This window comes from Acomys minous (genome assembly GCF_964271855.1).
Source record: "Acomys minous genome assembly, chromosome: 6".
Taxonomy (NCBI): domain Eukaryota; kingdom Metazoa; phylum Chordata; class Mammalia; order Rodentia; family Muridae; genus Acomys; species Acomys minous.
In genome coordinates, this window is record NC_140487.1 from 124510682 (window position 1) to 124523146 (window position 12465).

General features: G+C 47.9%; 2 protein-coding genes across 6 annotated transcripts in view; one reads left to right on the forward strand and one right to left on the reverse strand.

Moving 5' to 3' along the window:
- The first annotated feature begins 1055 nt into the window (after nt 1–1055).
- On the forward strand, nt 1056–6449 carry UTS2 (urotensin 2). Its single transcript, XM_084787560.1, has 4 exons — nt 1056–1222; nt 3353–3490; nt 4579–4622; nt 6203–6449. Exons 1-4 carry the CDS (start codon nt 1120–1122, stop codon nt 6314–6316), a joined length of 399 nt encoding a protein of 132 aa, XP_084643686.1. The 5' UTR covers nt 1056–1119; the 3' UTR covers nt 6317–6449.
- A 1645-nt stretch (nt 6450–8094) lies between these two features.
- The window catches only part of PER3 (period circadian regulator 3), a 42668-nt gene continuing 38297 nt past the window's right edge, over nt 8095–12465 (reverse strand). For all 5 annotated transcript variants that reach the window (XM_084784676.1, XM_084784674.1, XM_084784675.1 and 2 more), the window contains one exon: nt 8095–10221. In XM_084784676.1, coding sequence (XP_084640802.1) covers nt 10138–10221 — 84 coding nt within the window. In that variant the 3' untranslated portion in view covers nt 8095–10137. The remainder of the gene's footprint in view (nt 10222–12465) is intronic.

Below are 12465 nucleotides of genomic sequence, written 5' to 3' on the forward strand. Positions count from 1 at the left end.
TATCCAGTGCTGAAGGCTGAGCCCAGGACCTCACACAAGCACTCCAAGTGCGCTGCACCCTAGCCTGTAGCATAGTGTTTTAGGAAAAGAAACAATCTCTTTATCCTAAAGCAACTACTTTCAGCTTCATAATATTCCATACCAACCCCATATGACAAGTGTTGGACCGACTCTCTTTTATTGCCATTTTCCTGTAATTATTGTGTGTCACCTACTAACTTACAGACTCAACTGGGGCTTTAGGTTTAAAACTGGGTACTTGCACATTGAATGAAGACTCATGAATGTAGTCTAGACTGGCCTTAAAGCCAGGGTCCTCTTGCCTGTGGCATGTTGGACTGCAGTTGTCTGCTACCTCACACACACAAACACACACACACACACACACTCACACACATGCATCCACACATGTGCACACACACACACTGAGGTGCTGCGAGCTAGTTGCTAACAGCAGCACTTTGATGGGTTTGCTGGGCTGAGTGGAGTTGGGTCTGTGGCCAGGCAGCGCGGGGATGTCCTTCAGTCCTCCCTGGTGAGCACTGGCCAGCCTTAAGGAAATCCTGAGGGCTTGTGCTCTTACATACCACCAAACACACGTGTTGGGCTTGAGCAATGCTTGCTGTATGTATGCCTTTGCTATTTCAAACAACTGGTTTAATACATGACAACTCATCTATTCACTAGTGAAAAACATTTTCTTTCTTTCTTTTTTTTTTTTTTAAAGGAAGCTGAGCTATTTCGCATCACACCCCACATCACTTCTGCTACAACTCATAAATCCTTGTCCTTCTGCCTTGGCCACGTCACATCTGTCCCTGTCTTCCACCTGTGATTTACTGCTGAGTTACTTTTTATAAACTTTGCATTGCTTTATAGAATGCCCACTTTGTACGCCAGTCAACAAAGCCAGTCAATTTATCGTCTATGAATTGTTACTTTGAGAAATTGCATCAATGCAAAGTGATTGCCTTTTAGCCTCCCCAGCCAATAAATTCATTTTATGTTTTTGGAGGGGACATATGAGGTCACAGGATGATGGATAAAACGGGCAATCCCTCAGTGAGGCGAGTCGGACGTTCCCCAGAGCAGACACCGGCAGGACTTCTCCCCACCGTCATGGACCGGCTGACCTTTTGCTGCCTGCTCTTCATAGGACTCTTGAACCCACTCCTGTCCCTTCCGGTCACTGACACAAGTGAAAGGTCTCTTCTGCTTCCAGGTGAGGTGACTGTTTTTTTTGCATGAGTTTAGGTGCCACTCAGGACCAGGAATGGGATTCTGGGTAAAAGGGGTCTTCTGTAGGTATAGCTACGCTTCAGAGGGAGGCTTGGGGGACCCTTACGGTGTGCCTTAGATTTAGCAATGGTCACATCGGGGGACCCTTACGGTGTGCCTTAGATTTAGCAATGGTCACATCGGGGGACCCTTACGGTGTGCCTTAGATTTAGCAATGGTCACAGTCTGCCCTAAAGGAATTGCTTATTTCATGTCACAAATGAATTCACCTCAGACTGTTGTTGTGGCTGGTTTTGTTTATAAAAGCTGGACTGTTTAAAACATGAGACCAATTTTTGAATGAACTGGCTGAGTAGAGGCGTGGTTTCCCCAACTATAGCCTAGAACTGTGCTGTTGTTATGAGCTACGAAGCATTCACTTGGTTGCATTATATGGAACAGAATGGCAGCTGAAGCTGAGGACCTCACAGATATGCAAGTATGCCTGGTTTCCTTTTGGCATAATGTTCTATTCATGTCCAAGTTAAATTAAAAAAAAAAAAAAAAGAAAAGGAAATTTTACCACAACCTCTTAATTTGGAATCAGGTCATGTATTAGATTCCATAATGAAATTTAACTGGGTTTAATATTTAGTTTTGGCTACTTAAAACAAAATTTCCTTTACATTTGCTGTGTGTGCATGCACACACACCAGGGTCCAGATGAGGAGGCCAGAGGACCACTGAAGAAGCTTGTTCTCCAGTATGTGGGCAGGCTGGGCGGCAAGCAACCTCCCTCTGCTGAGTCAGCTCCCCGGCCCCTGCTTTTGGTGCTTTCAGGCACTGTCCTCAGTGGGTTCTCTCCCAAGCCACTGTGGTTACACTTTCTAGTCTCTGCCTCGGTCTCCCTCCAGCGAGCTCATCACTTCTGAGCATCACTCACATCCTGTCAGTCAGCTGCTGGGGTCACTGAAGTCACACCGGCACTTAGCCTGTTGGCCAAAGCCAGGCAGGAATCAAAATCTGTCGTTTTAAAAGAGCCAGTACACACTGCAAAAAGAGATCAGGAGTGCTCAGATATCAATGCCACTTTACAGGTCTTCAAGGAAAAAGCTGAGGCGAGGGCAGCCTCTTATTTAAATTCCAAACAGGTGGAAGCTTAGGGCTTTGTCAAAATTTTTTCCTCAGATTTGTTTCTCCACAAACATCCTCCCATTTACACACCATCAACACGTGAAGGTAGTCTCCCAGGGCCACGGGCGCGTGCTCTGACGCCTTTGCAGTGCACTGTTCACTGTCTTCCATGAAGGCTGCAGATGAGGACCTGTCAGCCAGACTCCCAGAGCATCTCAACGCGCTGGCACCTACTCAAGACACACGTCCCACTGCCAGACCGCACTGGTCACACACTTCTTGCATGCACTTAGCATACCCACCCAGTACATTTACCACACACCCTGCACACTTAGCACATACACCTTATACACTTACATCTGCTACCATAAATATCACTCCTCACATGCTTTTGACACACATGTTGCATGTACTTACAGCTCATACCACACACCATACACAGCTTGCACACAGCACACACCTCAAGTAGACTTACCATACATACCTTACACGCATTTACCATATTTCCCTCACTTACCACAGATACCTCATACACCTTGGGTGTCGATCACATTTCACACAGAAGTCACAATGAAACTTCAAGTGAATTCCCACTGAGAGGTGCAGTAGAGACGCTGCCTTTCACTTCCCTGTAGGAACGTACACAATCCTCCTCTTCTGCCTTGCGTTCAGAAACCTCAAAGCAAGGGGCGACAGGTAACAGTGAAGAAGTGGAGATGAGGACAAATCTGAGCCAAACTAGCATTTGGGGTCTTGTGGCACTGCTCAGCCTCCTGCTCACGGCAGGTGGTAGGGTGCCCACAATGGCAGGGAGGGGTGCCCCACAAGTGACGGCTTGTGCTGCACCTTTATTTCTGCTGAGTGCCACTGTGACAGATCACAAACACCTCGTTTGGCATTCCAGTATCCACTTCCCTGTTCCCGGTAGTCAGCAAAGACAGGGAACAGAAACAGCCAGGTGAAGGCCAGGGTGGGCTATTTGTCTGTCTCTAACCCACAGAGCTCGAAGAAGATGCTCGCCTGGTGCTGGAGGAGCTGGAGAGGACCGCTCTCCTGCAGACAGTGCGGCCGACAGTGGGCACAGAGGCAGGTGAAGGCCTCAGGGAAGCAGAGGCAGGTGAAGGCCTCAGGGAAGCAGGTAACGGCATTCATGGACTTATGGGTAGATTCCATAGCTACTAAATTTGCCCTCTAGGAGAAAGCTCTATAGAGCTGAATGGTATGAAATAACGTTTCCTAAAACCCTCCTTAGCCTATTCTACCATCCTCTGTCTGTACTTCCGCTAGACTTGAGGCAAGTCTAGGCTACATAGTAAAATTATATAAAAACCCCTAACCCAAACCACCACTAACAAATACCAGCCTCTCGGGGTGACTTTGAAGAATCGGTTTTAAAGAATGCAAGTGAACTGTCCAGCAGGTCAGAACAATAAACAACACAGGCGCGGGGACTCACATGCGTAAACCCGGGAGTCTCAGGCCAGCTGAGACCCCATCTCAGCAGACAGAGTGATGGGAAAGAGCGGCTTTGATGAGTCTCCACACACTGACTAGTGCTCAGGGCATCTGGGTAAGGGTGGAGAGACTTACGGCGGGCACTGCTGGCTGACAGTCCAGCTGTATATGACAAACTATCAGCAGTTAGTGAGGAAAGCCTAGAACTCTCAGGTCAGAATCCTTGTCTGCATTCAGGTGCATACTGCCTCAGTGCGGAAGGGACTGGAGACGAGACACAACTTAGGGACGTTCTGTTTTTTCTTCTTTGCATGTGTGGTGTGCCTGTATGCATGTGTGGTGTGCCTGTATGCATGTGTGGTGTGCCTGTATGCATGTGGGCCCATGTGGAGGGGCCCCACCGTTGACACTGGGAGTTTTTCTCCAGCTCTCTACACTACCTGAGCCTGGGCCTTCTCACTCCAGATGTTTGAGCTAAGCTTCCGAGTGCTACCCAGGTGGCCTTGCGCCCAGCCGGCTTCTCCACAGGTTCTGGGGATCTGGGCTTCGGTCCTCAAGCCTGGGCAGCCAGTGCACTATGAGGCACCCCCAGCCTTGCAACCTTAGACTCCGTGCTTTAAAATAAGCAGGCAAGCGCTGCAGGTGGATCTCTGTGGGGCCAGCCTGGTCTACATGAGGCCAGCCTGGTATACACGATGACTCCCTGCTTAAAATGAAAGGAAACATAAAGCAGGATGGTAGGCCTGACGAGACGGTGTCAAACTTTTCCAGATGCCAGTGCTGATACTCCCACCCCGAGGGGAAGCCCGAGGAAGGTAAGGAAAGCTGAACTTCTGTTTTTGTTTTGTTTTGTTTTTCATTTTTTCAAGACAGGGTCTATGTAGTCTTGGCTGTCCTGGACTCGCTTTGTAGACCAGGCTGGCCTTGAACTCACAGCGATCTGCCTGCCTCTGCCTCCCAAGTGCTGAGGTTTAAAGGCGTGCGCCACTACGCCCAGCAAAAGCTGTACTAAGTAAGTCACACCTTAAAATAATTAGCCAGCATTCTTCCCAAGCAGCAGCTTTCTAAACCGATTCACAGACTATGCAACCATAACAAACCCTGAGCAGCACCTGTTCTGGGTAAATTATATAGCGGGTCAGAGAAAGGAGAAGCAGGTGAGGTGCACTGCTCTGGGGCATGGCCCCGAGTGCTGCCATCGCCAGGACAGCGGCGTCAGAAATGCAGTCTCCGCCCACAGGACCACCTAATCAAACCTGCAGGTCTGCAGGGGATTGACACATTAGTCATTGTGGGGCAGCACAAGGCACCATGGGAAGGGAACTGAAGGATGATGTGATCCTTCCCAGGATGAGGAGTGTGTCAAGGGTAAGGCAGGGAGCAAGTGACGGCACACACAGAAATGCTGTGCAGTTAGTGGAGATGGGGTCCCCCCTGGGCTTTCCTTCTGCCCTGGCAGTCGGTGTTCATGTCTCCCAAGAAATCATGAGACCAACATTCATGGACCATTAAACAAGCACTTCCCACCCACCTGGACCAGAGACGCCTCTGTTGCTGTAATCACCACCAGCACCCTGGCATCAATCACCCTGACAGGAAATCCCAGCAATAGGGAACAATATGGGTTCTGTGTGCAGCCAGTGAGAGGCTATCACTCAGATGTTCATGTTTCTCTAAACAGGGGGATTGTCTTAGTTACGGATGCTATTGCTGTGATGGAACACCATGACCAAAGCAACCTGGGGAAAAAAGGGTTTATTCGCCTGCTGTTTCCATATCACTTTTTTTTAAAAAATCACTGAAGGAAGTCAGGACAGGAACTCAAACAGGGCAGAAACCTGGAGGCAGGAGCTGATGCAGAGACATGGGGGTGCTGCTTACTGGCCTGCTTCTCATGGCTAGTTCAGCCTGCTTTCTTATAGAATGCAGGGCCACCACCCAGATGGCCCTCCCACAACAATTACTAATTAAGAAAATGCCCTACAACAGGCTTGCCTGCAGGTAGGAAGCATTTACTCAATTGAGGCTTCCTCCTAACTATGAGTCTAGTTTGTGTCAAGCTAACATAAAGACATCCAGTTCAAAGATTATCCGTAAGGCCAAAAACTGTATGTGTAAGATGTCCCTACTTTATTTTAGAATAAAAAGAAAACTACGGCTCAACCTTTAAAACAAGGCAATTTTAACAGAAAAGATCCATGTTACCCAGAAGGCAAATATCTAGAAGCGCTTACTGACAGAAACCCCTCACACAAAGGTCACTGAGAGGTTAGGGGAACTCGAGGCAACGACTGGGTTGATCAGGCAGGTTAAGAGCTTGAGAGACCCCCAGGAGCCCCACTGTGGAGTCTGAATTCAGGGTCACTTACCTACTGTTCTGGACTTCTGGTTTCAGGCTTTCTCTGGGCAAGATTCTAACACTGTACTGAGTCGTCTTCTGGCAAGAGCCAGGAAACAACACAAGCAACACAGGGTTGCCTCTGAATGCTTCTGGAAATACTGCATTTGAAGAGAGACAACCAGTGATTGGTCTCCTCAGAACCACCACCTTAGAAAACTAAAAAGGAAGATGTCTGAAGAAAAAAAAAACTCAGGCTACCGTCACCCTGTTCTTCAGTGTTATGAGAAATAAATCCTCTATATCTCACAAGCACCACACAGTTTACTTATATGTTCATCCTGAAAATCTATAACCCGCTCTCCCATTTATATTTAGAGTTTCTTGGAAATTCACAAGTTGGGCTGGAGGGGTAGCTCAGTGGCAGAGAGGCTGCCTAGCTAGCTATGTGAAGTCTCTGTTCTGTCACGGACACTGCAAGATGGGAGAAAATGTCTCAGTGAGGGTATCAAAGGAGTGCACAGCGTGAGTGAGAAGAAAAAGGCATAAAGAGAAAGACTGGGCCAGAAGCCTCTGAAGTCACAAGTGATTTAAAAACAAATTACTTTGTTATGACATCTTCTCAACCATTACAAAAATGAATATATAAGTTGATTTTGGGGGTAGGGGGCAAGAGTCTCATGTACCCTGCAACAATCTGGAATTCCTGATTCTCCTGCCCACCACGTCCTGAGTGCTAGGTGTGCAAGCAGATGTCACCGTGTCCAGTGTTGGTTGGTGCTGGGGTTGGAACCAGCTCACTCTGCTAAGCTGCAGCCCCCCAGGAAGGCACTACCAGAGCTTGAAAAGCTCTAATGCAAAGGTGCCAGCAGCGGTGAGGGCCAGGTAAGGTCGGAACTGTTTCTCGCCAGCAAGTAGGTGTGCTCAGATCCTTGCTCTTAGCGGCTGGAGCGCTGAGCGCTTGAAGACCTCCCCGTTCTCAGTCTCTGTGAGCTTCAGTGTCACAGCTGACTGCTCTAAGTGATGGGAACTCGGTTCCCTTCAGCTAACAAAGGCAGAACACCCTGTGCTCTTAGAGCTGATGCAGGGATTCAGGCTGTGGAATGGAATCCAGGCTATTAATCTTTAAGACCCACAAGTGTGCAAATAGACTAGCATTCCATGTGCACCCGTGGCAGCCTGTAAATGACCTTGTTTGGACGCCCCAGGCCATGCAGGCGAGACAATTCCTACAGAGCATTTACACTAGCTCAACTGGAGGCGACACAGTCAACGCTGGGCGTGTTGGTCTTGCTGCTGTCATCAGAGAAAGAGAGGAGTGACTGGAAAGATGTGAGACCTAAAGCCTAGCTGGCTCCGGGGTCAGGCTCCTTATTTTGATGTCTAGATTTTTGCTCTAACTAACAATCAGACTTTGTACAAGTTTCAGGAATGATTTTTATAATTTTACTACACTGGCATAAATTAGCAGCATTATACGTATGTTTACACATACAGACATCTAGGACCCAGTGAATTCTTCTCAGTGCTAAAATGAGGACAAAACATACCAACAGATGCCTCTGTCTTCTAGAGTAGGAACAGAGACCAACACATGGCCAACATTCCTGAGGGTGGTGATGCTGACCTTCATGGATCGCAGAAGCAGCTCTGGCAGACACCATGCACGCTCAAGGCTTGCTTACACAATGGAGAGTATTCTTCATTTTCACACATACACCATTTATTGTTTTTATTCAAGAAAGATACCCAATGAAAAGATTAATATCCACTGAGTACAAGCAAATTCACAGTTAATTATAAGCCAATTGCCAATCTGGTTAAAGTTTACCCCGTTGTGAGTTATGACCATGTCTCACTTAATCCATCCACACAACATCTGTTTTCAGAAAAATTGACCTCTGACCCCAGAAAGTAAAGCTTTGAAGGGAAAAAAACTTATGTAAACATTGAAGTGTACAATGCAGACTTTTATTATCAATCCTCTAGTCATTAATACAAAAGTCAGTAAGCTGCAACAACAGTTCCACTGGGTATGGCCCCCATGGGGGGCAGCGACCTCTGCTGGACGGGCACTCAGCAGCAGGGATTGCTGGGTGCACTGACGGTGTCCAAGCAAAGGCGAAACTTGGTAAAGGACTTTACAGACCTGACTACAAGCACCAGTTTCAAATCAAGCCTGACATAATGCAGACGCCGTATGATGTGGACTAAGGAAAGAAATATAGAACTGGGGAGGAAACAGGTATCCAGAACCAACAGCACAGGGCCTCTCTTACCAGAAGACGTCAGGTCTGATGTGCGTGTACATGAATGCAGGGTGATGCTGGTACTCCAAACAGCAGAGCCTTCTAGAGAAGGCCAACCTGACCAACGGGGGCCTCCATAACCACTCAACTACCAGGGTGGAGGAGGCTCTGAGACGTCTCTAGTCACACAGCAGGAACACGTGTATGGGACAAGTGAATACCACAACATTCCACAACATGCCAAGAAGTCTGAGGCACAGAGCAGGAGCCCAGGGCCCAGCTGTGCTTAGGCCTTGTCCTGACCACAAAGACAGAACACGGCTCAACCGCTATACACTGTCAGAGGAGGAAAAAGTGTTTTCCTAAAACAAAACAAAAGTAACAACAACAATAATGAAAGAAAGGAAGGAAGGTGGAGAGAGAGAGAGAGAGAGAGAGAGAGAGAGGGAGGGAGAGGGAGAGAGAGAGAAAGAAGAGTCAGGTTTCTGGAAGTGATAGAGTAAAAGGTCACTGCAAGCTCTCCTCCTGTCAGGCCCTTCCTCTGACGGGCACGGTGTGGGTCCCACAGTCAGTCCAACTTGAAGAAGGGACCTTGGGCTTCTCTAGGCTAGCGTACTGGGCAGTGAGCGCACAAACACGTTAACAATCCCCTCACTTCCTGAGATGGAACTGCTTGGACAGCACTGACTCATGGGACTCTGCAGTTCCTGAAGGCTGGGGTCACCAAGCTCCACAAAGTGTAGTCGCTCACTACGCAGGCCCCACACACTTAGCCCCGGTTCAAGGGCAAACAAAAGGCAGTGCCAATCAGACTCGGGTCAGCATGGAGAGCTCTTGGTGAAAGTCGGTGAAAAGGAAAAGTTAACTTAGTTTTACTAAGCCTGAGCACACACACCTCCAGAATAACACTAATGTAATTTTTAAAACTTATTAAAAAAAAACCTTAAAAAATGCTACTAGGTGAGTAAGAGGCTTTTTTAACATGCAAGGCTTAACTTCAATCCTCCAAAGCCTAAGCCCTGTCCTGGCAGACAGAGCTTAGGGGAAGAGCTCCCGTGAAAGGCTGTTATCAACAGGAAGTGTGTGGACAAGAATGGGCTGAACAATCAAAAGCACGATCCCCACATTTCCTAGGGAAGCATGCACTCTAGTGTGAGAAGCTGGAATGTCTCATCGTAACCAGGGAGCACCATGCTGCACAGAGCTCAGATCAATGTGGAAGTTCATGGAAAATGTTGTGAGAACCACATGATCTACAGACAGAACTTCAAGTACTCTAATGGGAAAATGATCTTGTAACAACAGAACAAAACAAGAGAGACGAGGGCGTGGGACCCATTCTTGTGGCAGCTTATTCAGGATGACTCTGAAATCCACTTTTGTCAGACACATACCTCTCCAGGGGCAAGCCGACGTCTTCAGACGACAGCTAAGCTAGGGAAGGCTTCTCACGGGCAGTTTTAGTATCAGGAACAAGAGCCTATGCATACTCCTGCTTTGGGAAAATGTCTTCTGTTAAAAACCAAAGAAGGAAGGGCTGGGGATCCAGGTCAGCAGCAGAGTCCTGGCCTAGTATGTGCAAGGCCCTGGGTTGGATCCCAGTGCTACCAAAACCCAAAATGGAACCAAAGCCAGGGAAGGTCTTCATGTGGAGGACTGTCATTTAAGACTTTGGCGAGGTAACAGAGACATCTGTGTCCCACGTGACCTGCAGAGGGTGTGAACGGGCATCTTCGCTGTTGCTCAACTGGAGTCTCCTGCTGGGTGCTGTTCCTGAACCTCTGCAGTGTCACCGACTGAACTTCTGTCTTCACAGGTGACACAGGTCTCCAAGAGAACAAAGGTAAGTGTGTTATTTGAGGTTAGTGTCATCTAGAGAGTTTGAAAACAAGGAAAACGCTGAATTAAGGGAAGACTTACTGCTTGGTTTTTGTCAACTTGACACAAACCTAGACATATCTGGGAAGTGGGAATCTCAACTGAGAAAATGCCTCTATCAGGCTGGTCTGTAGGCAAGTCTGTGGGGGCATTTTCCTGATCAGTGACTGACGTGAGAGAGCCCAGCTCACTGTGGGTGGTGCCATCCCTGGGCTGTGGCCCTGGATGCTATGAGACAGCAGGCTGAGCAAGCCACTGGGGGGTGGGGGAGGCAAACCAGTAAGCAGTGTCCTTCATGGCCTCCACACCAGCTCCTGCTGAGTTCTGCCCTAACAGGCTGGCGGGCTGGGACCTGTGAGGTGAGACACATCCTCTCCTCCTGAGGCTTTGCTTACAGTGCTTCTGGCACAACAGAGCCCTGACTAGGACAGAAGGCACAGAAAGGACATACATGAACAAAGCGGAAGCATCGATGAAGTAAGAGGACACCTACAAAGAGACTACCAAAAAATTCTGTACCAGAGAAAGACAAAACAGATGAAAACACCTCACTGGAGGAAGTCAAAGACACATTTGGGGAGAAACAGGAACTGAGATCTTGAAGACTAGGAAAGGGACACTGTCGTCAGAAGGAAAACGATGGACAAAGTGAGCTGTGCTGGAAGCTTCTCTGGTCTGAGTGGACTGACAACTGTCAAAGGAACCAGAGAGGAAAGAAAGGCAAGGGTGTGTGTGAAAACATAAGGCTGAATGTCTTCCACATTTAATGAAGTCACAAACATAGCACCCAAGAGGCTCTATGGCCTCCAAATGGGATCAGCTCAGAGGGACACACCAGACATATTATAACAAGCCCCACCACAGCCATCACACACAGGGCACACACCAGACACATTATAACCAAATAGTCATACCAGAAGGCAGAGAGTTGATATAGTCCAAGTGCTTAAAGAAAAAAAAAATCCTTAACCAAAAGTCCTTTATCTGGCAAAATTCCTTAAAGAGCAAGGGAGAAACCTGACAGTCCAGAGACTCAAGGGCTGGGGCAGAGTGTGACGTCACTCTATCTGCAGTGTGGGCCGAGGGCTCCGGCTGCTGCAGCAGAGAAACCTGGTTAGATTCCAGTCACACACAGCAGCTCACAGCCACCCCTAACTCCAGTTCTCAGGGGATCTGGTGCCCTCCTCTGGCTTCTGTGGGTACCAGACATACATGTGGGTGCACAGGTAGATGCAGGCAAAACGCCCATACACATAATAAAGAGAAAGGAATTGAAGAGAATACTGCAGACTGAAACTAACTCAAAGCCATATAATATTACAGCCCTGGCTTGCCAGTCCACTATATAATTTAAAAAACTAACACAGAAAAACTATTTGGGTTCTCTATAGGCATAAGGTTATCGTGTGATTTAAATTCTGATTTCCTGTCTAAGCGTGTGTGAACCTGCTCCCCAATTGTCCCCATTATGTCAATAAAACAGCTTACAACTAGTTGATGAGCAGGGCAGAGACTAGGGCTGGACTTCCTGCCAGCCAGGGGAGGAGGGGTCAGGAGAGGAAGAGAGGATTGAGCCTACGGGTAGCTGCAAGGAAGATGAGGAGGAGGGAGCTGGAGCCAAGGAAAGCTGCAAAGTCCGAGTATTGCCGGGATGTTTGCTGGGAGCAAGACAAAATAGCACAGAGGGCTAAGAACAGACTTGAACTGCTCAGAAACCTTGTATTATAAAAGAGTCTCAATTATTTGTGTGATGCCTGGGTTAAGAGATAAGCTAAGAGAAACACAGTTTTATATAAATAACATCAACAGTTCTCAGTGCTCCAGTGTGGAAAGAAAACTTCCTTTAGTGTGGGCCTTTCTTATTTATTTATTTATTACTACTATTATCGAGACAGGGTTTCTTTATGTAGCCTTGGCTGCTCTTGACTTGCTTTGTAGACCAGGCTGGCCTCAAACTCACAGTGACCCACCTGCCTCTCCCAAGTGCTGGGATTAAAGGTGTGCACTGCCACCACAGGCTAATGTGGGCCTTTCTTTCTTTCTTTTTTAGTTTTTTGTTTTTGGAGTTTTTGAGACAGGGTTTCTATGTCTATAAACTTGGCTGGACTCGCTTTGTAGATCAGGCTGGCCTCGAACTCAGTCAGAGACCCACCTGCCTCTGCCTCCCAAGTGCTGGGATTAAAGGACGTGTGG